This window comes from Mus musculus, chromosome 8, assembly GCF_000001635.26.
Source record: "Mus musculus strain C57BL/6J chromosome 8, GRCm38.p6 C57BL/6J".
Lineage (NCBI taxonomy): Eukaryota > Metazoa > Chordata > Mammalia > Rodentia > Muridae > Mus > Mus musculus.
In genome coordinates, this window is record NC_000074.6 from 105,588,869 (window position 1) to 105,616,773 (window position 27,905).

The 27,905-nt window shown below is 48.7% G+C and overlaps 1 protein-coding gene and 1 non-coding gene across 8 annotated transcripts in view; both read left to right on the forward strand.

Moving 5' to 3' along the window:
• The first annotated feature begins 5,218 nt into the window (after positions 1-5,218).
• Ripor1 (RHO family interacting cell polarization regulator 1) overlaps positions 5,219-27,905 on the forward strand; it is a 28,133-nt gene continuing 5,446 nt past the window's right edge. For 2 of the 7 annotated variants that reach the window (XM_011248531.3, XM_011248532.3), the window contains exons 1-10: positions 5,219-5,339; positions 25,531-25,657; positions 25,773-25,925; positions 26,075-26,153; positions 26,560-26,583; positions 26,676-26,729; positions 26,845-26,997; positions 27,111-27,174; positions 27,260-27,303; positions 27,390-27,515. In XM_011248531.3, coding sequence (XP_011246833.1) covers positions 5,321-5,339; positions 25,531-25,657; positions 25,773-25,925; positions 26,075-26,153; positions 26,560-26,583; positions 26,676-26,729; positions 26,845-26,997; positions 27,111-27,174; positions 27,260-27,303; positions 27,390-27,515 — 843 coding nt within the window. In that variant the 5' untranslated portion in view covers positions 5,219-5,320. Of the gene's footprint in view, positions 5,340-6,292; positions 6,483-14,886; positions 24,506-25,530; positions 25,658-25,772; positions 25,926-26,074; positions 26,154-26,559; positions 26,584-26,675; positions 26,730-26,844; positions 26,998-27,110; positions 27,175-27,259; positions 27,304-27,389; positions 27,516-27,905 lie in introns of those variants that run through there. The other 5 variants (XM_006531462.4, XM_006531461.4, NM_001081241.2 and 2 more) reach the window with 5 other exon arrangements.
• Mir1966 (microRNA 1966) lies at positions 26,598-26,705 on the forward strand. Its single transcript, NR_035492.1, has one exon. It is a non-coding gene; the product is annotated as a microRNA 1966 (primary transcript).

The window sequence follows — 27,905 nt, forward strand, 5'->3', positions numbered from 1 at the left end:
AGGAGAGAGGAGAGAGAGAAAAGAAATCCATTCTCTTGCCTGAGTCTCTTTAGTACCTGAGCCTGCAAGCATACACTGACACACTCAGTTAATAAAAATCTATTTATTCATTTATATTTTGTTGTGGGTAGCCTGGAACTCAATTTGTAGACCAAGGCTGATCTTAAACTTGCAGCAATCCTCCTGCCTCCATGCCCCAGTACTGGGGTGATTAGCACACATCACACATCATCTTCATGCTGAGTTCTTTTGTTCTGTTTCAAAACAGAGTTTTGAATACTGGGAATAAAATTATGCCCAGTGTGGTGGAGCACGCCTTTTCCCAGCACTTGGGAGGCAGAGGCAGGCAGATTTCTTAGTTTGAGGCCAGGCTGGTCTACAGAGTGAGTTCCAGGACAGCCAGGGCTATACAGAGAAACCCTGTCTCAAAAAACAAAAACAAACAAACAAACAAAATACAAAAAAAAAGGTAAAAATTTTCATAGTAAAGGCAGGCAGAGGTAGCTCAGCTCTTTAGTATCAGCACTCCAGAGGCAGAGGCAGGTGAATCTCTGTCAGTTTGAGGCCAGCCTGGTCTACAGATCAAGTTCCAGGTTTAGGCAGGGCTTCAGAGAAACCCCATTTTGAAAGCACAAAACAAAACACAAAAAAATATTTCATAGATGTCTTAGGGTTTGACTGCTGTTAACAGACACCATGACCAAGGCAACTCTTATAAGGACAACATTTAATTGGGGCTGGCTTACAGGTTCAGAGACTCAGTTCATCATTACAGCGTCCAGGCAGGCATGGTTCAGGAGGAGCTGAGAGTTCTAGGTACAGCTTCATCTGAAGGCTCCTAGCAGAAGACTCACTTCCAAGGCTCACCACCACCACTCCCAGGGGTTGGTACTCCCTCTTCTGGACCTGCACCTCCACATACCCGTACATTTCCACCTAAACACACACACACACACACACACACACACACACACACACACACACACACACACACACACAAAACCAAAACAAAATAAAAAATAAAAAAATTGACGTTCTCTTACTACACACATGCTATTCTTGCTCATCCTCTCTCCACCCCCCTTCCTCCTCTCCGCACACATCCCAGTTCAGCTTGCTGGGCATGTTCAGTCTGGACTCTTCCAGATGCCTCTGCCTGTGCTCTCCCTTTTATCTGTAATAAAAACCTCAACCCCTTCGGAGCAGTCATGTCCTCTTTTTCTTTCTCTTTTTCCTTCCATTCATCTGGTGCCCAAACCCAGGAGGAAGAGAGAAAAGTCTAGGAAAAAAAATCTTGCAGGAAGGAATTCCTATCAGCCTCCTTTCTTTCTTTCTTTCTTTCTTTCTTTCTTTCTTTCTTTCTTTCTTTCTTTCTTTCTTTCTTTCTTTCTTTCTTCCTTCCTTCCTTCCTTCCTTCCTTCCTTTCTTTCTTTCTTTCTTTCTTTTCCTTTCTTTTCTTTTCTTTTCTTTTCTTCCTTCACCCTCACCTCCTCTACCCTCACCTCCAACCCACTTGCTGTCTCTGGGCTCCTCATCAGATTCCAGAAAACAACACTCAAAAATAACAACAACAACAACACTCCATGTTAAATTACTTTAGATCCTCTGTGCAGTGCTGCTTCTCAGAGACAGACTTAATTGCAAGATAGAGAGGTCCCTCTAGGTTTAGTGAACATCAATCAGAAGCACCCAGGCACAGATCTTGCACACACACACCACCACCAGCAGCAGTCACGTTGCACACTGGATGGGTACAAAATTCGTTTTCATGTGGACAGGCTGTACTTTAGTCCAGGTGTGTATCAGAGATCAACTAGCCTCTCAATATCATTTAGTAACTATGTAATTGCATGGGCTCCAAGCTCCAAAGCGTCCCACGAATTAATTTCATGCCCTGCTATTGTTATCTTGAAATTCATAGTCTACTGGATGAGGCACTCTGCATTTTCTTTTCCCACTGAGTTCCACAAATTGCATCCTGGGTAAAATACTTCAAGATCAAGGCAGAGTAAGTGTGCCAGTTTGAAATAATATCCAGAAAGTGGCTCTCAAAAAAAAAATGGATACACTTAAAAATAAGCTGAGGAAGGCTGGGCATGATGGTGCACGCTTCTGAAATCAGATCTCAGGAGGCAGAGGCAGGTGGATCGATGTGAATTTGTCAGCAGACTGATATAAGTAGGGGGTTCTAGGGCAGCCAGGACTACATAGAGAGACACTGTCCCAAAGGAAACAGCAAAAGAATAAACTGGGAACTATAATCTAAACTCCTCATGCTAATAATGAATCATAGGCACACCTGAAGAGACAAGGGAAGACAAAGATTTGTAAAGGTGAAATAAAGTATCAAGTAGTTTGGAAACAATTATCTTTGGCTATAAAGACCATCAACTAGCTGGCCTTTGTTCAAGGCTGAAGTGTGTCAAGGTAAGTGTCCTTATAAAAGTGTGTGTGTGTGTGTGTGTGTGTGTGTGCGCGCACACGTGCGCGTGTGTACCTTCCTGCAAGTTTGTAGGGTTTTTTTTTTTTTCTTTTTAGGAAGTAATAATAGCTTTTATCAAGTATGTGTATTCATAAGAGCTCTTTCCTCATGGTCTCCTTTCTCCATTTTGCTAGGGTATGGCACAACTGATTCTGACAACTTGGTTGTCATTATTTTGGGGAATGTTTTTATTTGAGATGGGATCACGCCCTAGCTAATATAGCACCTCTAGGTAACCGAGGCTGACCTCAAACTCATAGCAATTTTCTTGCTTCCGCTACATTGTCTGGTTTGTTTCCGACAGCATCCATGTGGGTGAATGAAGCAGGTGACTGAGGAGGAATAGCTCTGGATAAAATATATTAAAGTATTGCCAAGTGTGATGGCATGCACTTGGAATTCCAGACACTTGGGGGCTGAGGCAGGAGAAGTAAAAGCTCAAGAACTGCTGATCATGATGTTATGTGCTTTTGATCCCTGCACTTGGAATGATCTTTGAGTTCGAGACCACCCTGGTCTACAAATCGAATTCTAGGACAGCCAAGGCTACACAAGAGAAAACTTGTCAAAAAAAAAGGGGGGGTGGGCTGGGATCTAATTCAACAGTAGACCTAGTATGCTCAAAGTCCAGGGTTCGACCCTTAGTACTAGAAGAAACCTATGCTTATTGTTACTGGGGGTTATTAATGATGAAAATAAGAGTGAACTCCAAAGTTGCTTTTTTTTTTTTTTTTTTTTTTTTTGGTTTTTCGAGACAGGGTTTCTCTGTATAGCCCTGGCTGTCCTGGAACTCACTCTGTAGACCAGGCTGGCCTCGAACTCAGAAATCTGCCTGCCTCTGCCTCCCAAGTGCTAGGATTAAAGGCTGCCTCTGCCTCCCAAGTGCTAGAATTAAAGGCTGCCTCTGCCTCCCAAGTGCTAGAATGAAAGGTGTGTGCCACCACCGCCCGGCCAAAGTTGCTTTTCAAATGTCATTTAAGCTTAATTCATTGCCAGGTTCATCCAGCTGCCTTCTATCATCAATATATTTGTAAAACATATTTTTAGCATGGCATGGTGCACACACCTATAATCCCATCACTTTCAAGGCTGAGATAGAAAGATTGCCAAGAATTTGAGACTGTCCTGGGCAATATAGTGCTAGTCCGGGCTACATAGCAAGACCCTGTCAATAAAACAACAGCAACAACAAAGCATTTTTAAAGTTCCACTGGAGCCTTCCACAACCCTCAGGAATTCAACAGAAACACTCCCCAGCCTTTCCAGCACTTTCTGAGATGTTACACATTCCATTTAGATTTGAATCCCATCTGTCAATTCTATCAAAATCACACCCTACCCCTCACCCTACTGGTTGTCACACATTCTCTCAAAGCGAGCACACAAGTAAGAGTGAGTGAGTGAGTGAGTGTGTGTGTGTGTGTGTGTGTGTGGTGTGTGTGTGTATGTGGTATGTGTATGTATGTGTGTGGTGTGTGTGTATGTGGTGTGTGTGTGTGTGTGGTGTGTATGTGGTGTGTGTGTGTATGTGTGGTGTGTGTGTGTATGTGTGGTGTGTGTGTGTATGTGTGGTGTGTGTGTATGTGGTGTGTGTCTGTGTGTGGTGTGTGTGTGTGTATGTGGTGTGTGGTGTGTGTGTGTGTGTGTGTTGTGTATGTGTGTGTGTGGTGTATGTGTATGTGTGGTGTGTGTGTGTGTATGTGGTATGTGTATGTATGTGTGTGGTGTGTGTGTATGTGGTGTGAGTGTGTATGTGTGGTGTGTGTGTGTGTGTGTGTATGTGGTGTGTGTGGTGTATGTGTGTGTGGTGTGTGTCTGTGTGTGGTGTATGTGTGTGGTGTGTGTGTGTGTGTTTGTGGTGTGAGTGTGTATGTGGTATGTGTGTGTTTGTGGTGTGAGTGTGTATGTGGTGTGTGTGTGTGTGTGGTGTATGTGTGTGTGTGTGTGTGTGTGTGTGTGTGTGTGTGGTGTGTGTGTATGTGTGTGTTTGTGGTGTGTGTGGTGTATGTGGTGTGTGTGTGTGTTTGTGGTGTGTGTGTGTGTGTGTGTTTGTGATGGCTGCCTAGGGAGGATAAGAAACTTCACATATTGAAAATATTAGAAATACTCCTATGGGGGGAGGGTATGGGGGACTTTGGGATAGCATTGAAATGTAAATGAAGAAAATACCTAATTTTTTTAAAAAGCATTCATATAAAAAAAGAATAGGTATTTGGGTTGCTTTCAATTATTCTACTATTTTAAAGAATATTTAAATGGATATAGATGTTTCTGTTCCTTTTTTTAAAAAAAAGGAAAAAAAAAAAAAGAAATACTCCTATAGTTTTCAAGATTTCCAGGGAGATCTAGAGACGCATTATTCAGAATCAGGAACAAAGATGATTCTGTAATTGCGCAGGATTTGGAAGTTCTGCAAAGCTCCAGCCTGGGCCCCATGGGGACATCAGTCCCTGTTTTAACGAGGGTGCTCAAATCTAGGGGAAAACTAACAACTCCAGCCTCTCTCGTGATAGAACAAATCAGAGTTTTCGATAAGAAAAGCCAGGGCCAAGAGTGGGCAGGCTGAGAACAGCGGTGCCTGGGCTGCTCTCAGGTTTCCTGTGAGAAATCCCAGCGGAGACAGCACTGCGGGCTGGGTAAATGAGTCACGGGCTTTACAGGCCAAGGGAGATGGAAAGCAGACTCCAGGAAGTAAGCAAGGAGGGATCTCAGGGAAAGTTTTCCATTTTAGTGCGAAGCTGTCAAGCCACTGAGCTATGCTGGAAACTCCGGAGAAAGCGTGTGAATCCTGGCAGCGCAGACGAGAAGCACTCTGAACATCTGTGCCGGGCAACAAAGATGGTACCATCCGGGGAAGGTAAGGAGACGGCGAGAAAACCGTTCAGTGTCCCAGGCTTCTAGCCACTCATAAGCCAGCAGGTTTTCCTTGAGCATCACACACAGGAGGGAGGATTGATGGGGATGGTGGGGAGGAGGGGGGACACGCAACTGTGGGGATTTGGGGGGCTGTTCTAAAGAACTTCAAGGAAGGCAGTTTGGGGAGCAGAGGCACAAGAGTAAACTGGGTGGAGCCTTTGTATTCTATTTTTGGTTGTTTGCTTTGTAAGTTTGTTAAGGTGGAAGGGGCCCTTCCTAAGAGCCAGGCGGCATCCTCTGGCTTTTTGTTCACTCACAGAGCATTTTGGTTCTGTTTACTGAGCTCTCTGAACAAGGGAACTGGGTCCACCTGCGGGGCAGGCAGAGGACGCAGCAGTATCAAAATCCCAAGGTATAGCGGAGCGTGTCGGGGGGAGGCATTATTTTAAGCCCAGCACTCGGGTGGATCTCTGAGTTCAAGGCCAGCCTGGTCTACAAATCAAGTTCCAGGACAGCCAGGGCTACACAGAGAAATCCTGTCTTTTAAAACAAAACAAAACAACAAAACCCAAACCAAACCAAACCAACAAACAAACAAGCAAAACTCCCAAGGTGTAATCATGAACACTCAGGGCAGAAGTCCTGTGGTATGGAGCACAGTGGAGGTCCCGAGGCCAGAAGAAACACTGAGCCGACCTTAAACGCTAGCCTGGTCGTGGGGAGAATAGGCCTGGGGAGATCTGTACTTTTCAAGGCCAAGGCTGAGTGGGGGAGTTCCACTCAGCACATTCTCTTCTCTATGACATTAGAAATAATTAACCTGGGGACCATAACTGCTGCCACCAGCACCCTTTAGGAATTCAGGCCCTCCCCGAATGACGTGCGGCCAGCACTCCCACGGCATAGCCCCGAAGGCAAAGGGAGTCTCAGGAAGATTTCATCAGATGGGTTGACCTGTGGTCACTATACCAGCTCCCTCGGTGTCCTGGGACAGTTCCTGGGTTCTAATGAACCCGAGCTCATGGCTGCTGTCCAAAGACAAGATCACCTAGGACAACTCTCTTCCTGTCTAGTCTTATCAGACCTTCAAGACTCCTCAGTTCACAATGGCATCTTGGGAAGCAAAGAAACTCGGGAGAGGAAGGTAAGAACCTAGGTCTCAGCTTAACTTGGTCACCGGTTTACCGTGATGACCAGCGACTGTGACCTTCCTATCCTTAGAACTCACTGGTTTTTGATATCTAGGTCTTCTGGGCATAGGAAACTAAGCAGTCAGGTGATTCAGCCTTGATATGGCCTTGGAGGAGGGTACTCCATGTAAGAACAGGCAGATGAGGGTGTTGATAAGTGACAAATTTAGGACATCCTGAGGACAAAGGACAGATTCCTGACCAAGCCTGGAGTCTCTAGGAATGATCCAAAAGGCACTAGCATCCCAGCTGGGAGCTCACAAGGAAGGGGGTGTGAGTCAGGTAGGCAAAAGCAGTGAAAGCATTCAGGTGCACAGACCACCCTGTGCAGAGACAGAGAGATAAGAGGGGGTGCAGTCGGGGAACATGAAGTCTGACAGGACTTAGGCCCTCCTATTGGGGAACTGGCCAGAGATGAGAAACCAGTAAGAAAGCGAGGAGGGGCAGGGTCCAACCTATAGAGGGAACCCATCCTATGAAGAGTAGAATAAGTCAGGAAAATCAAGGACAGAGTTTCAGATAGATGGGTAAGGGTGGACAGGGTCCACCTCTATTTACAGATAGAAGAAAGTGGAATGTCAGAGAAATGGCCACAGGAACACAACTGCGAGGAGATGAGATCAACTTCACACACTGAGTTTGAGGTCCCCAAGGGTCATCCTAAGTGAAGGGACTGAGAGAAACTCAAGACGCTACTGTGGATTCAGAAGCAGGGCCCTGGAAACTGTTAGGATACCAAGGAAGAGGGAAGGAGACCCAGCCCCCAAGAACCAGAAAGAGAGCTAGCCAGAGAGAAGCAATTAGAATTCCCACAGTTGCAGTTACAGAAACCAGAAGAATCTTCCAAAGAGGAAAAGATGGGGACTGGAAGAAGTGGGGACTGAAGTGAGGGGACAGGAAGTGAGTGTCCCTCCTAAAGAGGCTTTCGGTTGTGTAGGTAGTCTTCATGGTGATGGTGTTCCAGGGTGCCTGAGCGGAGACCAGGTTTGAGTATAGGCAGGACTGTAACAGCAACCGAGCATGTTGTACACCACACACCCCAGTCACGATTCGATTCGAGAAGACAGGTTGAGTTAATGGGGCACCCCGGGTAACTTTGTAACTGCACTGTGGATACTTCCCACACGGTGGCACCAAAGGCCAACTCTGCCTTTTGATTTGGCCCTGACTGGGCAGGGGTCAGTTTGGGGATCCTTCCTAAGTCTAGTAAGTCATAATCCAGGGTAGGAGGGGAATGCCAGGTGCCTGCTGTCTAGGACACTTCCCACCTCCACCAAGCCCTCCCCCTAGGTTGCTGTCAGAAGATCTCTAATACACACAGAAACAACTGCGTGCCCCACTCCATAGCCTTTACTAGGAGGCGTGGCCTAAGAGGATCCTAGGGGAGCAGCTCATCCCATGACCTGGGAGAGGCAAGGACGTGCCTCGCACTTGTCCCTTAGGAGAAAGGACTCAGGAAGGAAGGAAGGACGCCCAGCCCAACTCCAGAGAGGCACAATCACCCCACCCCTGACCCATACCAAACCAGCGGGGCCCTGCTCACTGCTCCCCCTGGAGGTTTGAAACTGGCCCAGCGAGGACCACAACAGAGACACAGCTGGGTGTGCTGGGTGAGCTCCCAGGGAAGTCAGCTTCCTTGCCCAGCCTAGAGACTTAACACCTCCGAGTGCAGAACTCAGCCTGGAGTTGTCCAAATAAGTAATAGCCATATTCCTTTCCAAAACGGTGCCCAGTTTGCTGAAACCTTTCATGGCATAAGTAAATACTAAGAGGAACATTTAATCAAGAAATTACAACTCTAGCTGGGCAGTGGTAGCACATGCCTTTAATCCCAGCACTTGGGAGGCAGAGGCTGGCAGATTTCTGACCTGGTCTACAGAGTGAGTTCCAGGACAGCCAGGGCTATACAGAGAAACAACCCTGTCTCAAAACAAACAAACATTTACAACTCTGGGACATGATGGTCAACTTGGACAGGAAACCAGTCACAGGCAGCTCTCATGGACAGAGGTTCTGGAGCCTTCTTTACCACGCTGTGCTTGTTGTGTTGAGGGACCCAAAACTCCCAACATATACAAAAATACAAAATTCTCACTTGCCACCCAGCCCTGCCCCTACTCTGACCTTCCCTTCCCACTGGCCATGGAGTACCTATGAACTCTTCACCAGTCCCTCACTGATCTTTGGTGCCTTGTGGGCTCTTCTTCCTTCCACCCTTCTTCACACCTTTTCTCCCCACCCCTTCAGCCCCCTAACACTAGGAAATAGAAAAGAATAGAGAGGGAACAAAAGAAATCTCTGAATGAAGTCAGAGGTCAGAAACGTTATTGTTAGACTACTTAGGGGCATCAAGTTCCTTGGGGCAAGTTTAATGTTCAAAGTCAGGATATCCAATTTTGTCTTTTTGTTGTTTCTTCTTTGTACACAACTGCTTAACAAACCATGACCAGCTGGGCAGTAGTGGCGAACGCCTTTAATCTCAGCACTTGGGAGGCAGAAGCAGGCAGATTTCTGAGTTCGGGCTACACAGAGAAACCCTGTCTCAAAAAAATAAAAAACAAAACAAAACAAAAAAACATGACCAACACCAACAAACAACCAACCAACAATTTACCCTGACTCTTTGGTCCCTAGCATGTATATCTGAAAAGTCCCCAGAATTCCAAACACCACACAGTCGAAGAAACTATCTGCAGCTGGCAGAATCTCACCCTTGCTAGAGCATGAGGCAAATCATAGTCAGCTGCTGTGGGCAATCTGAAGCAGCCCCACATCCCACCCCGGGATTAAAACAAAAACATATTCTTATGTTGTTGTTTTTTTTTTTTTTAAAGAAACCAAAATTCCAAACCTGCTACTACACAGTACGCCATCAATTGAGCTCTGATGAAACAACATTTTCAAGCACATATTTTTCCTTCTCCTGGCCCTGCTTACTCCAGCCCAACTTGCTCCAGCCCACAGATTTTTATTTATTTATTTATTTATTTATTATATTTACATATACACTCTACATGTACACTGTAGCTGTCTTGAGACACTCCGGAAGAGGGCATCCAATATCATTACAGATGGTTGTGAGCCACCATGTGGTTGCTGGGATTTGAACTCAGGACCTTTGGAAGAGCAGTCAGTGCTCTTAACCACTAAGCCATCTCTCCATCCTTGGGGTAAGTTTTCAAAGGAGGTTAACAGGGAAAAACAAGGCTTGTGCTTGATATTTTGATAATACAACATTGCTCTGAAACACTCAAGCTAATCCCTCCTCCTTTTCCGAGTGCTCACTCATATAGTATGCCCATGATTGCCAATCTGAAGAGGGTATCTCATTGTTTATATGGTGCTCATTAATGAGATGGCCCTCCTTAAATTTTTTTTTAGTGTTTTGAGACAGGGTTTCTCTGTGTAGCTCTAGCTGCCCTGGAACTCACTCTGTAGACCAGGCTGGCCTCGAAACGCAGAGATTAGATTATCTCTGCCTCCCGAGTGCTGGGATAAAGGGCGTGCCCCACTAAATCACATTCTTTCAATAGTTCAGGGGATGGAACACAGGACCTTCCCTGTACATCCTTGACTCGTGCTCTCCCAATGAGCTACATTCCCAGCCCTCTAATTGCAATTTTAATGAGTGAATGGATCAATACAGCTAAAGCCCCAGGAAGAATTGTCTCCAAGAACAAGGTAGGAAGGGTAAGGCTTACACTTGAATTTGAGGCATACCCTTGGCCCATCACCTTTGACATCCATGATAAAAAGTAAGAGCTAATCCTAGGCGGTGGTGGCACATGCCTTTGATTGCAACAATCAGGATGCTGAGGCAGGCAGATCTTTGTGAGTTCCAGGCCAACCTGGTCTATAGAGTGAGTTCCAGGACAGCCAGGACTCCACAGAGAAACCCTGTCTTGAAAAAAAAAAAAAAACCAATCCCCTTTCCCTCAAAAACAAACAAACAAACAAACAAACAAACAAACAACAACAAACCCAGCCGGGCGTGGTGGCACATGCCTTTAAACCCAGCACTCAGGAGGCAGAGGCAGGTGAATTTCTGAGTTCGAGGCCAGCCTGGTCTACAAAGTGAGTTCCAGGACAGCCAGGGCTATACAGAGAAACCCTGTCTCAAAAAAACAAAAACAAACAAACAAAGTAAGACCTAGGTTGGGGCTGGAAGGGTCCAGAGGATGAATGTAGGGGCATAATAGCCCCCATACTTAGTCCTTTTCCTAAGGAGAGCCTGTCTCTGTCAGCAGCATATATTGGAGTGTTCTGGTAAAGCGCTTGCCTGCATGCATCACCCTTTAGACGGCTCGCTGACATGACTGACCTGGCTCTTCCGAATGCTGTCTGTAGCCTGGATCCCTAATCCCTCTGTCCAGATGTCCTGTGGGGAGTTCCCATCAGATGCTACCTTTCCAGACTAATGATGTCACTGTCCTCCAAACTCCATTCTCCAAGTCTCCCCATGGAAACACGGAGGCCCAAGGCCCTTGAACCATTTAGGATGCCTCCCTCTCTCCAGAGCCCTTGAAGCATCAAGCTTTGCATTCTGCCTCCTAAATATTCCCTGTTGGTCCCACTCTTCTTCTCCTTTTGCCCCCAACTAGGGAGTTAATATCAACTCATCTAGAAATAGGGCAAGGGTCTTTGTGACACATATCCTATTGCCTGGATGGCCTTTGCAAAGCAAAGATATGATAGGACTCTACCAGCTTAAAGCCAAGGTTGTCATTACTCAAAGGATAAAGTCTTGCTTCACTCAGTGCCTAAGGCTCCTCATAACTAGTCCCTTCACCAGTGCGTGCATGCATGCACAGTTCTCCAGCCATGTTGGGCTTTTGTTCTCTTCTAGCAAAAAAGATTGCTTCTCTTCTCATCTTGAGCCCTGCTTCCATCCTACCTCACATGAGCCTCAAAGAGCTCCCCATCTGTCAAGGAATCTCTGGCAACATCTCATGAGGGCCCTTTCCTAACAACTTCCACTTACCAGTACACACACACACACACACACACACACTGGCAACATCTCATAAGGGCCCTTTCCTAACAACTTCCACTTACCAGTACACACACACACATACACACACACACACACACACACACTACTTATACACATACACTTATAATACTTAAACATGCACATATATATATATATATATATATATATACACACAATCTTATACACACATACATGCACACACACAATATCACATATATACACACAATCTCACACACACATATACACACTTACAAAAACAGTCTTACAGTCAGACACAATCTCTCACATACTCAATCTCTCTCTCACACTCATACACACCTAGTCTCAAACATGAACACAGGCACACACACAATCTCACACACATAATCTCTCTCCCACACACATACTCTCACGTATACACATTCTTAGTTTTGATAACACAAGAAGTGTAAAAACTCACAGATCAGAACAAAACCTGTTCTGATTGTGAGCCCTCAGGGACAAGGGTGGTGGTGGCCTTAGCTCTGCTCCCTGGAAGGTAGGACCAGAGTTAAGGCTATCAGAGGGCTTTGACTTTGGTTCCTGAAAGATGATTATGTTCTTGGATGTTTTCTGAAAATTGGTAAATATCTGTCCAATGAATGAATGACATTGCCAAAGTACAGTGTGTGTGTGTGTGTGTATGCCTCTGTGCGTGTGTGTGTATGTGTGTGTGTGTGTGTGTATGAGTGTGTATGTGTGTGTGTGTGTGTGTGGTGTGTGTGTGTGTTGGGGGGTAGTGTTCTATTTTATTTCATCCCAAAAAGCAAGGGAAAGTTGTGTCTCAAAGAGTTGTAACCTTTGGGGAGTTGGGGATGAAGAAGAGGGAAGCCTCTGAGAGCATGGTTTCTCAAAGTGGGGCAAGAAGCACCATGCACGAGGGCCCTTACTGCCCTCTGATTCTGCTAAACGGACTTTCTCGGGCCTGTGTCTACCCCTCCAAGAATGCAAGCTCTCCCGGGTTAGATGTCCCTGTGTCTCCTTGCTAAGCTTCAGCTCAAAGGCCAGTGCCTGGCAGAAGATGTGCCCAGGAACTGATGTCTGACTCAGGCAGAGCAAATTGACTATGACTCAGGGATCCAATTTGGAAGTCAGGCCTAACCCTTCCTAACCACATGACCTGGAAAATTATGGCTTTCGCTTAGCTTCAGGTGTCTCCTTTGTGAGTTTCTGCTGTATCTTTCCAAGCTGGCTAATGGCTGGGGAGAGGCCTGACATTTCTCTAGCATTCCATGACCCTCAGAGAGCCGTGGCCTCCCCTTCCTTGGAAAGGGATGGGGGAGAGCCAGGTAAAATCAGAAGTATGCCATCTGATCCCTGAAGTGCCATCCGCCCTGGTGGTCACAGGTCTCGCTATAGAAAACAACACATGAATGGATATACAGCTGAATAATGGGGACACCAGAGGGCACAGATATGGGTGGCATTTGATTTGTTTTCTAAGTGGATGGAGTAGGGGACATAACATATCAAACAGAAGACAGGTTAGGAGCACAGTCAGAAGTCAGAGGGTGGGAACTATAGACAAGCTATTTAGTAGAGGTAATATAGGCATGGTGGAATGGGTGGGAGGTAAAGGAGAAAGGCTAGCTTAGGCTAGCTCTCTCTAAGGCACTCACAGTCTAAACGGCAATGAGGATCCATTGAAACCTCTTAAGTAGGAAAACCTATGGCTGAGTTAATGATTTAGAAGATTGCTTGGAGTGATGAGTGGAAACCAACTTTTGGTAGCAAAAGAAGACTAAGGATAGCAGAAAAAAAAATAGTAGCCTAGGTGAACATAGGAGTAGTGGCCATGGACAGAGAGACAGGACAGAGGGGCCAATGAGGAAGAATCACTCATTAAAAATGGGGTTTGGGTTGGGCGGTGGTGGCACATGCCTTTAATCGAAAAAAGGGGGGGTCAGGGGAGCTGGAGAGATGGCTCAGTAGCTAAGAACATTTGGTGCTTTTACAGAGGACCCAGACCCCACACAGCAGCTCACCACCCTAGAGCTCCAAATCTAGGGACCCTGACACCCTCTCTGGCCTCCTGGGTCATTGGGCAAGAAAAACACCATTTATATATATAAAATGAAAATAAAAATTTTTTGCTAAATATTTATTCATTTAGAGACATGGTCTTACTATGTAGCCTTGACTGATCTGCCTGCCTTTGCTGCTTCTTCTTTTTTTTTTTTTTTTTTTTTTTTTTTTTTCTCGAGACAGGGTTTCTCTGTGTAGCCCTGGCTGTCCTGGAACTCACTTTGTAGACCAGGCTGGCCTTGATCTCAGAAATCTGCCTGCCTCTGCCTCCCAAGTGCCCGGCCTGCCTTTGCTTCTTAAATGCTGGGATTAAAGGTATGTGCTACAGTGCCTGGCAAAACTTTTTCTTTCTTCTTCTTCTTCTTCTTTTTTTTTTTTTTTTTTTTTTTTTTCATAATGTGAGGATGTTCAGGCTGAAATTAAGCTCTTAGCAGTAGGGTGATTTTTACCCAGCAGTCCTTGGGCCATGGGTTCTATTCAAAGTACTATAGACCGGAAGGGTTTCTTGAAGTAGAATTATATGATGTCAGTCTTTGAAAGCTGAACATGTTTCTCAGAAAGTGTCTTGATTAGCCAAGTGGTGGTGGCACAGGGACAGCTCTAAGCCATTGCCACTCTAGCAACCAGCACATTTCCCAACTCTTGGTGCTCAGGAATATTCACTGGTGAATGGATGGATGACAGAGCATTGGTAATGTGGGAGAGAAGAGGAGATAATGCATTTTAAAGATGTCAAGTGTGCACAGCCTGGAGGACTAGGAACCAGGTACAGTGGCATACAACCTCAATCCTAGCACGTAGCAGGCAGAAGTAGGAATAGTGTGAGTTTGGGATTAGCCTGGTCTCATAGCAAGGCCCCGTCTCTGTGGACCAAAGACAGACAGTGTAGCTCAGTAGGAGAGCACTTGCTCCTGGATTTGATTCCCAGAAGAGTCAAGAAAAGAATGGAAGTTTGGGGTGGGGCAAGAAGAGAGGGGAGGGAGGGTTGACAGAGCAGGTTACTGATACTGGCTCGTTCACTCTTTCATTCAACAAATTGTCCTTCAAAACTCCCACTAGGAGCCAGGACAGTGTTGATCTCTGCACTAAAATGCTTAGATACCACAGTCAGATTCCTTAACTCACGCACAGGGCCCCTCCCTACATGCAGGTGGCTTGCTTGCTACCTGGTCCTGATTCAAGGTCTGAGAGGAGTTGGTCAGAAACTTGACCGAGAAAAAAAGAGAAGAGGTCATCTGCCGAAAAAGTACTTGAAGAATCTTTTGCTGAAGGGGGAAGCTTTAGAGCTAGCCAGAGGTCCAGGGACGACAAGTTTTGAGAGTTCTGGGGAGGGGGGTCTGGAGAGATGGCTCCGCAGTTCAAAACATTGGCTGTTTTTTCCAGAGAACCTGGATTCAATTCCCAGCACCCACAGGCCAATCACTCACAATTGTAATTCCAGTACCAGGGGATCTGACATCCTCACACAGATATACATGCAGGCAAAACACCAATGCACATAAAATAAAACTAAATAAATTAAATAAAAAATAAAAAAAAAGAGCCCGGCAGTGGTGGCGCATGCCTTTAATCCCAGCACTTGGGAGGCAGAGGCAGGTAGATCTCTGGGTGATCTCTGGGTGTTTGAGGCCAGCCTGCTCTACAGAGAGAGTTCCAGAACAGCCAGGGCTACATAGTGTTAGACCCTGTGTTTAAAAGAAAAAAAAATCCTGGGAAAGGGATGGGGGCATTCACAAGGGCATCCAGGGCTCTGGAACAAGCAAGTGTTCTGGGGGAAAAGCCTGGAGGGTTGAGAAAGAGGCTGAGGGTGTCTCTGGAAAGAGCCTAGGGGGATGAAGATGTTGGTATTCCAGAATCCTACCATATCGGGTTGTTGAGACCTACGCTCAGGATCAGTGTCAGGCTCAGAAATTCAGGCACCTCTTAAAATCCATCAGACCACCCCTGAGTATGCCTGACCTACCTCAAAAGATGAGATGTTGCAGGAAACAGGAACGCCAAGAGGTGGAGGATAGGGACAGGGGGTTGGAGAGAGCTAATAGCATCTGGTTAATAATGGGAGGGGTAGGGGATTGGAGTCAGCTTGTTGGTCAGGCCAGCTCTCTGTTACACCATAACTCATTTTTGCCTTTGACCCCCATGGCCAATGTATGTTCCCAGTACGCATACCCAGACCTTACCAGGTTAGTCACTTATATCCCAGAAACAAAATCTGTAACTCCCCAGAAAGCAGTACCCGCTGAGTGGTTACACGCTTGCCTGGCCTAGCTATGAGCCCTATTTATAAGGAAGACGTTGTCGAAAAGGCTCTCTGATCCTACAGCGGGAAACTGAGGCTGGCTGAAAAAGTGGGAAGGGATGAGGGGCAGAACTTCAACCCAGAAGGTGTGCGACGGTTAGGCCAGATTCTGGTTCCCTTATCTAAGCCTCTCCAGACCCTAAGCACTTCCTCCAACCACCCCAACTTTCCGTGTCAGCTCCAAGAACCTGTTTATGGTGACAGGAAGGGAGCCTGAGGTCTTTAGAGCTGCAGAGATCTGGGTAAGAGGCAAGTAGGAGGGGTTCCCTAGCGCCCCCTACCCCAGATTTAAGGTCTGCATGCAGTTCCCAGGAAGCTGTCCGGTTCCCGCAGACACCTTCGCTCTCCCTTCGCTCTCCCTTTCCACAAGCTGGTTGACACGGTAGGCAGACCACTCTGCCGGGTAACTCGCGAAGGCGGAGCGAGCTGTGGGCGCCCCTTCGGGGTGCGGGAGCCGGAGGGGAGCGCAGGAGGTGGGGCCCAGAGGGGCGGGGCGGGGCGGCGGAGAGGAGGGAGGGGCAGGCGCCGGCCGCGGCGACAGCGGCAGCTGCAGCGCGAGCAGGCCGGGCAACGCCGAGAGTACCGACAGCGCGAGGTCCTTGCAGCCCAGCGCAGCCATGTGAGTGTCCGCGCCGTTTCCTAAGGCCGTGGCGGGGAGAAGGGGCGAGCTGTGGATCCCGTGCGTCCTGCACCCGCGCCGCCCATCGGCTCCCGGACTTGCGACCGGGTCCCGCCTCACCCCGTTCTCGCGACCCGGATCGCGCCGTGTCTTTTCTCCCCACCCCCACCCCCACCCCGGGCACGGAGAACGCAGCTTCGCCCCACAAAAGCCGCCGCCTCCGGCTCTGCCGCGCCCGCCGCCTCCTCCCTTCCCTTCCGCGCCCAGGCCGCCACGGCAGTGCCCCGGGGCTCCACTGTGGGCAGGCCCGAGGGCGAGCCTGAGACGCCTTTCTGGGCCTGGGATTGGCTTTATCCTGGAGCCTGCGGTGCGGCAGAGGCTGATCTGGGAATGGGAACGGGGCGACAGGGTGCAGGAGACCCCCTAGATGAGCTAGCTAGTGTTCCTGGCCCTGGTCGACCTAAGCTGCTTTGGGGCCAGGCCCGAGGTGACTGAAGACTGAATTTGCCCGAGGCCACACTCTCCACCCAAACCGAAGCTGAAGCTGGAGAAGGTCGTTTTGGCGGCGGTCGACAGACCCTGTCCCTGGAAATGGAAGCTGCTATGGGGACTCAGCAAACAGTCAGAACTAAGCATCCTGTAGAACTGGTTTGGGGAAGGGGTTGTTCAACCAGGGCTAGAGCCCCGGCTATGTCAGCTTTTAGGACCCTCTGTCCTCCTATCTTAAGTTAAGTCTGAGTGTGACCTCTCTTACCGGCCCTTCCAAATCATTTCTGATGTGCGTGCAGGCTGGTCTCGTGTGTAAAATCTAATACAATAATAACGGTGTCCTGGCCACCGTCTATGTGGCTGCGTGCGTCTTGGACCTGCACATTCGACTGACATGCAGCCTTCTGAGAAGGTGTATGACCATCTGGCAGATGTAAATACTGGGCCAGAGAGGTTAGCAGCATTTTCAAGGTCACACAGCTGGGTTGGGAAGAAGCAAGAATTCACTATCCACCTCTCTAGTATTGACAGTGGGGGTTGGGAGCACTACAGCCGGACAAGGACTGCCAAGGCTCCCTCGTCTACCTCCCACACAGTCCTGGGCCCTGTGGGCAGCAGAGCGAGATGAGCAGTCCCTGGGCCTGGGTTTGGGTGGGAGGGAGGGGAGCGCACAAGGCGTTTGGACTAGGATCTGCCTAGGTGGAAAACCAGGCGAGGAGGGCGAGAGTGAGTCAGAGCGTTCCCAATCCGCCACCGCTGGGACTCGCGACCTAGCCAGACCTAGCCGGGGGAGGCTGTCCAGCTCCCAGAACGCGGCGGGACAGGGAATGTGACCAGCTGACCAGGGAGGAGGCTGGCAGGAAGTGAGGCCACTAAGTAGTCTCCACCCGGTTCCGGGGTGGGGTGGGGGTCTTAGGCCATAGCAGGCCCCCCTCCCCTTTTCAGTGGCAGTTCTGGTTGGCGGCTGCCAGATGACGTCAGCAACTAGGTTTGGGGCAGTTGCCATGGAGACAGGGACAGGCTTTTGCGCGCGACCCCCTTCTCCCTTGCAGCCACCCTTTTGCCTGGGTTATTTATAGCTTCTGTTTACCTCAGTCTACTGTAGCCCTACAGCTGAGTCGGGCTGGACCTAGAGACTCGTGGAGAGGCTGTAGCTAGTGTGGTGTGCGCTAGGTGAACAGTACTATTGGTCTTACTTTCCGCCCCATGCTGGTGGTTTTGTCCTGGCACACAGGAACGATCGGGAGGTCTATGGAAAGTGGGTTCGTGCAGGCAATTAAGATTCCATTCGCTGTCGAGCTGCACGCCTCATAACCTTTGGGACTTGATTCTTTATCGTTTCCAGAACTCACCTGAGTTGGCAGGAGCTGAGACTTCTCTTAGCAGCCAGCACCTACCAGTTGAGATAGTTCCTCTCCCTTAGCTCCAGGTAGGGGTGAGGATGGGGGGCGGGGGAGGCGGTGTTAGCCCTTTCTGTCCAACAGGGAAGGAGATTCTGCCTCTCCCAGAAGTGAGCAGTCAGATGTACGTTCTCTATGGCCATTTAATGGCAGTGGGGTGAGGTGGTGGTGGTTGGTGTCACTTGTCATGATTCCTGAATGTAGAGGTTAAATGGCAGCAGAGATGTTGCCATGGAAAGAAAATGAAGGATGAAAATGAAAGATGACAACAATCAGAATCCCAGGACACCTCAATCCTGTCTCTGTCCCTGGGAGCAGGCCTGCCCCATGAAGTGGGAAGAATTTTTTTAAAAAAATTATTTATTTTGTATATATGACTACCACTGTAGCAGCCTTCAGACACACCAGAAGAGGACATCAGATGCCATTATAGATGGTTGTGAGCCACCATATGGTTGCTGGGAATTGAACTCAGGATCTCTGGAGGAGCAGTCAGTGTTCTTAACCGCTGAGGCATCTCTCCCGCCCCCTAGTGGGAAGAATCTTAAGTTGGGTAGGGAATCAGGGTTCTAGCAGGTCAGGATCCTGTTTCAAAGACTGAGCAGCCCAGCTCCCCAACTCAGCTCCCTCCTTCTTTCAGATGCTTAGGTGCTGGTGGAGAGCCCAGGAATTGAGTGTAGTGGGCAGGCAGGTAGGTCCCAGGACTCAGAGGCTAATAGACTGGTGGGAAGATAGAACCTGGAGAACTACAGCTAGCCACGTGGCCTTGAGGGTCAGAGAGAGGAAGCTATAGAGGCGCCAAAAAGAGGGAACCAACTCAGGGTAGGCTTCCTGGAAGAAGTTGTTAGGGGGACAGTAGAAAATGAGAGGGAGTTAAGCAGGCTAAGGGTAGAGAGAAGGGGGGGGGGCTGGGATGCAGCTGAGTTGTAGAGTGCTTGCCTAAGGTCTTAGTCTGAACCTAGCAACACACACACCAACACACACACAACACACACACACACACACACACACACACACACACACACTAGTGGAAAGAGGGTATGGGAGGAATGGGTTTTGCTGCTCAGATGCTAAGAACCTTAAGTGTGACAGGAAGGGGTCACAGTTGCTAGAGAAGAGGACAAGGACCTGGGAAGGAAGCATAGGTCTTTATTCTAGGGGCAGCAGGTAGCTGTGAATTTTTCCGAAATAGAAAGATTTAGGGTCTTAGGTCAGAAAGCCTCTGCTTGGATCTGGGCCCTGCTCCTTACTAGCTGTGTAGTCTTGGGTAAATTAGTATTCATTAGCCATAGCAGCTAATACTTGTGCATGACACACATCTCCCTTAACACTCCCGGTAGATGGAGGTATCTCACTCACTTCATGCTTCCAGCAGGGGTTGTGCTTATTATCCTCATTAGATCTGAAGTCCAAAAGCTTAAGAGACTTGCCCAAGGTCACATACAGCCAGGTGACCTCATCTGTGAAGCAGGGTTAATAAGACTCACCTACGTGGGTTTCCTTGCTGGAATTAAATGATCTTTGTACAGCATAATGCCTGATGTGCAGTAAACATTTTAAAAGGGATGGTTTTGTTTGTTTGTTTGTTTGTTTAATTGTGGGTGACTAGAATTTTCTAGACTGTTGGTGAATAGAGAATGGATGGTTGCAGGATAAAGGGGGGACAGGGAGCATACTAGGATGCTGCTATATGATTCTAGAGTACAGCTAGTCATAGCTTGGTCCTGATGTGAAGGTGCGGATTCTAGAGGGGTGTGTGTGTCTGTGTGTGTGTGTGTGTGTGTGTGTGTGTGTGTACTGGATATTGAACTAAGACCTTAAGCAAGCTGACCAAACACTTTACCATTGAACTATACCCCCCCAAACTCTAAATATATGTATGTATGTATGTATGTATGTATGTATCTATCTATCTATCTATCTATCTATCTACATATATATTAAATTTTGTGATAGACTTTTAGTAAGCTAGCCAGGCTGACTTTTTAGTTCAGGCAGGCCTGAACTTTTGATCCTACTGCCTCAGCCTGCCAGGTAGATGGATTTATAAGCTTGTACTATCAGCACTGGATCTAGAGACATCTAGCAGCTTGATGAGCCAAGAGTGGGTGACTGAGTGGAGGTGAGGTGCAACTCACAGCAGCACAGAGGATGACTCTCAGTTTCTGTTTTGAACAACTGGACTTGTAGGCAACAGGACTGTCCTGGGGTGGTTAAGACTGGAAATGTGGTCGGTTCAGTGACCTCAAACTCAGTTCATCTTCCTTTACAGGCCACCACACACTGTCAGTTAGCTTGTGGGGAGACATCTGGGAGACAGTTGGATAAGCAGGGCAGTTTGGCTGAGGATAGATAAGGGTGCTGACAGAGGGGTACATAGCCCAAGGGCTCAAACAATGAAGTCTAAGTGGGGATAAACAGAGAAACAGGTCCTCTGTGGAGGGAAAATGTGCGGCTAAAGAGGTAGGTAGAAAACAGAAGTAAGTTGCTTCTTGAAATTCAAGAGAAGGAAGGGCTTAAGGAATAGGAAGGGAACCACCAAGTTGAATACTTTATTGAGATCAAGCAGGATAAGGACTAGACATTAGATATAGGGTTGATTCAGCAACAGAGGGTCATTGTTGACCCTGTCAAGACTAGCCACTGGACGGGTGGGTGCAAAAAGCCAGCTAGCCTGGGGAGAGGAGTGGGTGGGTGTGGCTAGGAAATGGAAGTAGATCATTCTTCCAGAAACTTGACTCAGAAGGAGCAGTGGGATGGGGATGGGGAGAGCAAGACACGGGACACACGGGGAGGGAATTTCTTTTCTATTGTTACTCATTCGCTCTGTGTGTGTGTGTGTGTGTGTGTGTGTGTGTGTGTGTGTGTGTGTGTGTTGCTGGTGATTGAATCCAAAGCTTTGAGCATACTAAGCATATACTTTACCACTGAGCTAGATTCTAGACTACCTGTAGTTATCTACTTAAGTCCAACTGTATAATGTACTTTAATGTGTGCAGAAAATAGGCAGGCACTGTGGCATACACCTAAGGTCCAAGCTTATCAGAAAGCTATGGCAGCAAGACTGCTTGAGCCTAAGAATTGCTTGGGGAATATAACTAAGACCCTATCACTCCTAGACACAAACACAGACAGACAGACAGACAGACACACACACACACACACACACACACACACACACACACACAAAGAGGTCTGTCCTAAATGTACATCGTGAACCATTCTGTAATGGAACACACCAATGTACCATCAGGAAGTGTAACCTTGGCAACGCTTTGGAAGACCCCTTTTGCCTACTTCCAGTTACAGCCTAAGGGTAACTACTGTCTGACTTAGGACTTCATTATTGTAATAAAGCACTATGATCAGAAACAACCTTGGAGAAGAAAGGGTTTATTTCATTTTATATTTCCAGGTAACAGTTCATCACTGAGAGAGTTGGGGCAGGAACTGAGGCAGGGCAGGAACCTGGTGGCAGGAACTGAAACAGAAGCCACGGAAGAATGCTGCTTATTGGCTTGCTTTCCATGGGCTTGCTGAGTTTGCTTTTTTATACACCCCAGGATCACTTGCCAAGGGGTAGCACCACCCCCAATTGGGTTGGGCTCTCTTAAATTCATCATTAATCAAGAAAAACTGGGAAGTCAGTTGTGGTGGCACCTGCCTTTAATCCGAGCACTCAGGAGGCAGAGACAGGTAGATATCTCTATGAGTTCAAGGTTAACCTGGTCTACACAGCAAGTTTCAGGCCAGCCAATCAGAGCTACATAGCTACATAGATCCTGTCCCCCCAAAACAAAAACAGAAAACAACAACAAAAAAAGGCGTCTTGCCTACAGGCCAAGATGGAGATATTTTCTCAGGTAAGATTCTCTTCCCAAATATATCTAGGCTTGTGTCAAGTTGGAGGAAACCGACCAGGACAACTACTAATCTAGCCCCTGCCATCCTAAATTGGTTTTTGTGTGCTTTTTGTTCTGTTTTTGTTTTTGTTTGTTTGTTTATTTGTTTTTGAGACATGCTCTCATGTGGCCTAGGCTAACTTTGTAGCCTAGTCTAGCCATGAACATCTTATCCTCCTGCCTCTGCCTTCTGGGTGATTAGATAACAGGGATAGGCCACCATGCCCAGACACTTTCACACTTTTTTTAAGATTTATTTTTATTTTATGTATGCGAGTACACTGTAGTTGTCTTCAGACATGCCAGAAGAGGACATCAGATCCCATTACTGATGGTTGCAAGCCCCCATGTGGTTGCTGGGAATTGAACTCAGGAACTCTGGAAGAGCAGTCGGTGCTCTTAACCACTGAGCCAACCCTCCAGCCCTCCCACTTGTTTTTGAACGTCATTTTCAAGGGAGTAATATCTCCTTACTTACTTGTGTATTGTGTCTGTCACTGGCCGATACCTGTAAGGTCCACTGCATGTACTTATTTATGTTTCATATTTTTCATCACATAGTGATCCTGTTATTATCAATGGGCATTTGGATAGTTTTCAGTTTTGATGTGAGAGTGACTTGAATTTACTGGTGAGTTGAATGGTCTAATCTGAGGTATCCATTTTCTCTGAGGAGGGAGAAAAAGACTAGAGCCATACAGGGTAATTTCCCAGGTAGGAAGTGAGAACCATCTGCGGTTGAGGATTGCACCGTGATTCCAGCCGGGCTGCTGTGCCAAGACCTCTGAGCTCGATCCAGGCGGAGCGTAGAAGCTGCAAGGACAGGGAGGTGTTTTGCCAGGCTTGGTGTCTGCCAGGGAAGACAGAAGTGCAGGGCACTGAGGATGCTAACAGCAGGCAAGAGATAGAAGGCTGGCTGTGGATGCAGGCTGGGAAGAGGATGTGCAGAGAAGGTAGGGAAGAAAGGTGGGAGGGAGCTGGAAGAGAAAGCAAGCAGAGGCGGACCACGAGGTAGGTGCCCAGTGGTGTCTATGAATCTTCAGGCTGTATCTCCAGTGATTGGCACGTGCTTGTCATTAAGTGGGTAGTTGAATAAATGAGTTGTGGGACTGGGGGACCAGGGGTCTCAGGTAACAAACAGATGCAGTAGTGATGATGGAGAGATTACGGACAGTGAGGCTGTCTGTGGTTTAGGAAAAGGGCATTCCAGAGTAGATGATTAGGCTAGGGTTTTGGGTAGGGGAGCTGAAAGATGCATAAAGGGTTAGCTAGGCAGTCCATAGGAACACATAGTTCATGCTGGATGTTCAAGTAAGAGATGTTGGGATCCAGAAAGCCAGTACAAGGGAATTCAGGCTATGGGTGGAAGAAAACAGTCCTATCTTCCGCTATAAGGGAAAACCCTGGCTGGGTAATAGGACCTGATCCTTTTCCCTTGGTCCAAGGGAAAGGAGAGACACAGGTGCAAGTGGGCTTTAGGGATAGCCCCACTTCCACCGCTTCGTTTCCTCTCTCTTCTCAGCTTCTTCAGAGTCCTTATTATCCAGTGTCATCCATTGGCACAACTCCTGTACCCCAACCTCCTTCTTACTCACTTCACACATATAGAACCCAGTCTTTCTTTGTGAATCTTTTCTCAGCAGGCTCATTTGGACATATTTCATTTCATGTGTATTGGTGTTTTTTGCCTGTTTATGTCTGTGTGTGGGTGTCAAATCCCCTGGAACTGGAGTTACAGAAAGTTGTGAGCTGCCATGTGGGTGCTAGGAATTGAACCTGGAACCTCTGGAAGAGAAGCTAACACTCTTAACCTCTGGGCCATCTCTCCAAACCCTTGAACAACTATTACAGCCTCCTATAGTCTCTTTATTCTGTCCTTTTATATTCATTCTAGTATTCAACTCCTTTCACAAGCGTTCCTAGCCACAAACCCTGTGTCAGCCCACTGCCGAGGGAAGCCCCTAGTAACCTCTTACAGAAGCTAAGCAGACTGAGGTTCGGTGTCCCCTTAGTCCAGGAGACCAGTCCCGCCCCATCCCGGCGGGCTGAGTCAGGAGGCAGGAACTGGGCGGGCAGGAGGCGCCGAGAGCAGCCAGAAACCGGGGCCAGAGCCGCTGGCAGTGAGCTTGGAGCCCAACGGGGCTGGTACCAAAAACCCCGGGCCAGCGGGACACAGTGGGTGAGCGTGAGTCGGGGGCCGTCCGGAACTTACTATGAACTCCAAAAAGAGAGGTAGGACTTGGCTTGGAGCTGCGAAGTCTCCAGAGATGGCCACAAGGGATGCAGACGGGATTCTGGGGGCTTAGAGTGCGTGTTTCGTTGGGAATAGGTTGGGTTGGGGGTTCGGCCGTGAACTCCTTCCCTCCAAGGGCAGGAGAACCATGGGTCCATGACTCGGTTTCCAAGTCACGTAGGACTTGGCTTGGAGCTGCGAAGTCTCCAGAGATGGCCACAAGGGATGCAGACGGGATTCTGGGGGCTTAGAGTGCGTGTTTCGTTGGGAATAGGTTGGGTTGGGGGTTCGGCCGTGAACTCCTTCCCTCCAAGGGCAGGAGAACCATGGGTCCATGACTCGGTTTCCAAGTCACGTTTATAGAAAAGTGGAGGTGGCGGGGCACTTCTCATTCGGCACCCCCAATCCCGGGAATCCCCGGGCTCCCAGCCTGGAGGATTCTGGCTTCTAGGCGCCCGCGAGTCGGCCTGAGTTGGGGGCAGTGTTTACACTGAGTGGTGGGTTAGGTGAGCCAAACCTGCACTGGCCTGGACTGTCAGCTCTACTGTGATCCTAATGCGTGCCCCGCCCCATGACCTCCCACGGCCTACCGGGGTGGTGGTACTCAACCTCTCGGTCCACGAAGGGGTGGGGGCGGTCAGGGGAAGGGCTGGGGATGCCGCCCCGCCCCCGGGTAAACAGGCGCTTCCGCACATTCTTTGCGCGCCCCGCCCCTTTCCTGCTCCTTCCCAGCTGGAGGAGGGTCCCCGCGAGACACCCCCTTCCTGCCCCGCGACAGGCGGAGCCCGCACCTCCGCAGGAAGTAGGGGCCGGCGGAGGCCACGCTGAGTCCGAGGCCGAGTCTCCTGCCACTGCCCTGTCATTAGCGCGGGGGCCAATGAGGCTAAGACTGCCGAGGCTGGAACCCACTGGGGCAGCTGTACCTGGCGACCAGGGAGGGCTTGCCCCAACCCTGGGACCCAGTCACGGGAAAGGGGCTTCAGGGACCCGATTGGTGCTGGACACACACCCCCGCCACCCCCAGGGAGCCCCGCGCGAACTCATTCCATGATGTCCCTGTCGGTGCGGCCGCAGCGCCGCCTGCTCAGCGCCCGGGTCAGTAGGAGCCAGTCCTTCGCAGGCGTCCTCGGCAGCCACGAGCGCGGGCCCAGGTACGCGGCAAGGGTTTTAGTGGGGTTGAGAGAGTTAGATGGGGTTGGGACTGGGGTAGTGAGGGTTTGGGGGATTCTTGTTGACATCCCTTTCTAAAGGCAGTCTCTTCTTCAGGAGCTTCACTGTCTTCAGCCCACCAGGGCCCCCACGGAAGCCCCTAGTGCTCTCCCGAGTGTCAAGGATGTTTTCTGTGGCCCATCCAGCTCCCAAGGTGCCGCAGCCAGAGAGGCTGGACCTGGTGTACACTGCTCTTAAGCGGGGACTGACGTAAGCAATCTCCTCTTGAATGCAATGTCCCAGGATTTCACAGAGGTTTCTCTCTGCAAGTTTGAATCTTCTCTAGCCTTGCACCCTTTTCTTACAACTGTCAGCTTAAGGCTTGATAAGTTGACTCTTGTCCTTTGCCTCTCCCCCAGGGCCTACTTGGAAGTGCATCAGCAGGAGCAGGAGAAGCTCCAGCGCCAGATAAAGGAGTCCAAAAGGAATTCCCGCCTAGTGAGTAATGATAGGGGATGCCCTGGACCACTCCTCGTCTCCACAGAGTAGGGGACGGGCAAATCAACCCTCTACAGTATAGGGGTTGGGCAAATCAACCTTGTATGGTTACTGGGCTGTGTTCTGAGGTGAGCTGGTAGGCGTATCTATCCTAACTTCTTTGGCGTGTACCTTCTGCTTGAGATCCACAAGAATTTCCAGTGCGAGAGTTCAGGCCTTACCCAGGACAGCAAGAGATTATATGGCAGTGCATAGGAGAGGGCCAGGGTGCTTCCTTCTTCCTGGGAAGAGGACTGTCAAATGAGGAAACACTTCTGTTGAGTCCCGAAGAATAGCTGGATGGGCAGTTACCTTCCTGGGGTCCTCCTCTTGCTTTCTAAGCATCTGTTCTCATTTCCCTCTGTAGGGCTTCCTGTATGACTTGGACAAGGTAAGTGTATGCATGTAGAATAGTGTTGGAAGGGAGCTGGCTCAGGAGAGAGTCCTGAGATTTAGGCTCTTTCTGACTCAACTCTCCCTTAGCAAGTCAAGTCCATTGAACGCTTTCTTCGACGACTGGAATTCCATGCCAGTAAGGTACTTGTGCAGCATGCGTGCAGCGTGGGTAGTGGGAGGAGATCATCCATCCCGGACAACCCCAGCGGTTCTCGGTGGTGAGTCCCCTCCCTCTACCCTATTGTCACCATTTCAGATTGACGAGTTGTATGAAGCATACTGTGTCCAGCGGCGTCTCAGGGATGGTGCCTACAACATGGTCCGCGCCTATAGCACTGGGTCCCCAGGGAGTCGAGAGGCCCGAGACAGCCTGGCCGAGGCCACTCGAGGCCATCGAGAGTATACAGAGGTGAGAGATGAGGACCACTGTGGCAGAGTCACAAGGTGTGGGTTGCTGAGGGTAGATTAGTTCTTCGTTCCCTCACATTCTCCCTCACATATCCACCCTTCCCCTCCCCCCAGAGCATGTGTCTTCTGGAGAATGAGCTGGAGGCACAGTTGGGCGAGTTTCATCTCCGGATGAAAGGTACTGAGTTGTAGAGGCAGAAGAGAGGCAGGAATGGGGATGCTTAAGGCCCTCAGCATGGCTCATCTTCTCCTTTTGTGCCCAGGGCTGGCTGGCTTCGCCAGGCTGTGTGTGGGCGATCAATATGAGGTATGAGGGCTGTGCATGAGAAAGCTGGGGTGGAAGCTTAGCAAATTGCCGTCCTGAGAGCTACTTCACCCTGCCTGTCTCCCCAGATCTGCATGAAATATGGCCGTCAGCGCTGGAAGTTGCGAGGCCGGATAGAGAGTAGTGGCAAGCAGGTGTGGGACAGTGAAGAGACCGTCTTTCTTCCTCTACTCACAGAATTCCTGTCTATCAAGGTGATTTTTTTTTCCGACCAGATCCATAAGCCAGCTTGTTCCTGTGAACCCCGTTATCCTGTGAATTTCTTGTGACAATCTCTCATTCCTGTGGTCCCTTATGGCTCTATGGCCCTGTAAATGTAACTTCATGACCTCTTTAGCTCCCATAGTCCTCTTTCTGTGGGCCTTGAAGACAACTTTGTAATTCCCATACCTCATTACTTTGATACTGAGACCTTTATGATATTCTGACATTATGGATTTTTGGTTTCCTGAACTCCCATGAGGCTGTGAACCTGTAATTCCAATGACTATACCAACATGGATTTCCATGATACTCTTGTTCCCAGATTGCCTCCGTGGCCTTATGGTCCCTAGAAACTCTTCTCCTCGAGTAACCTGCATGGC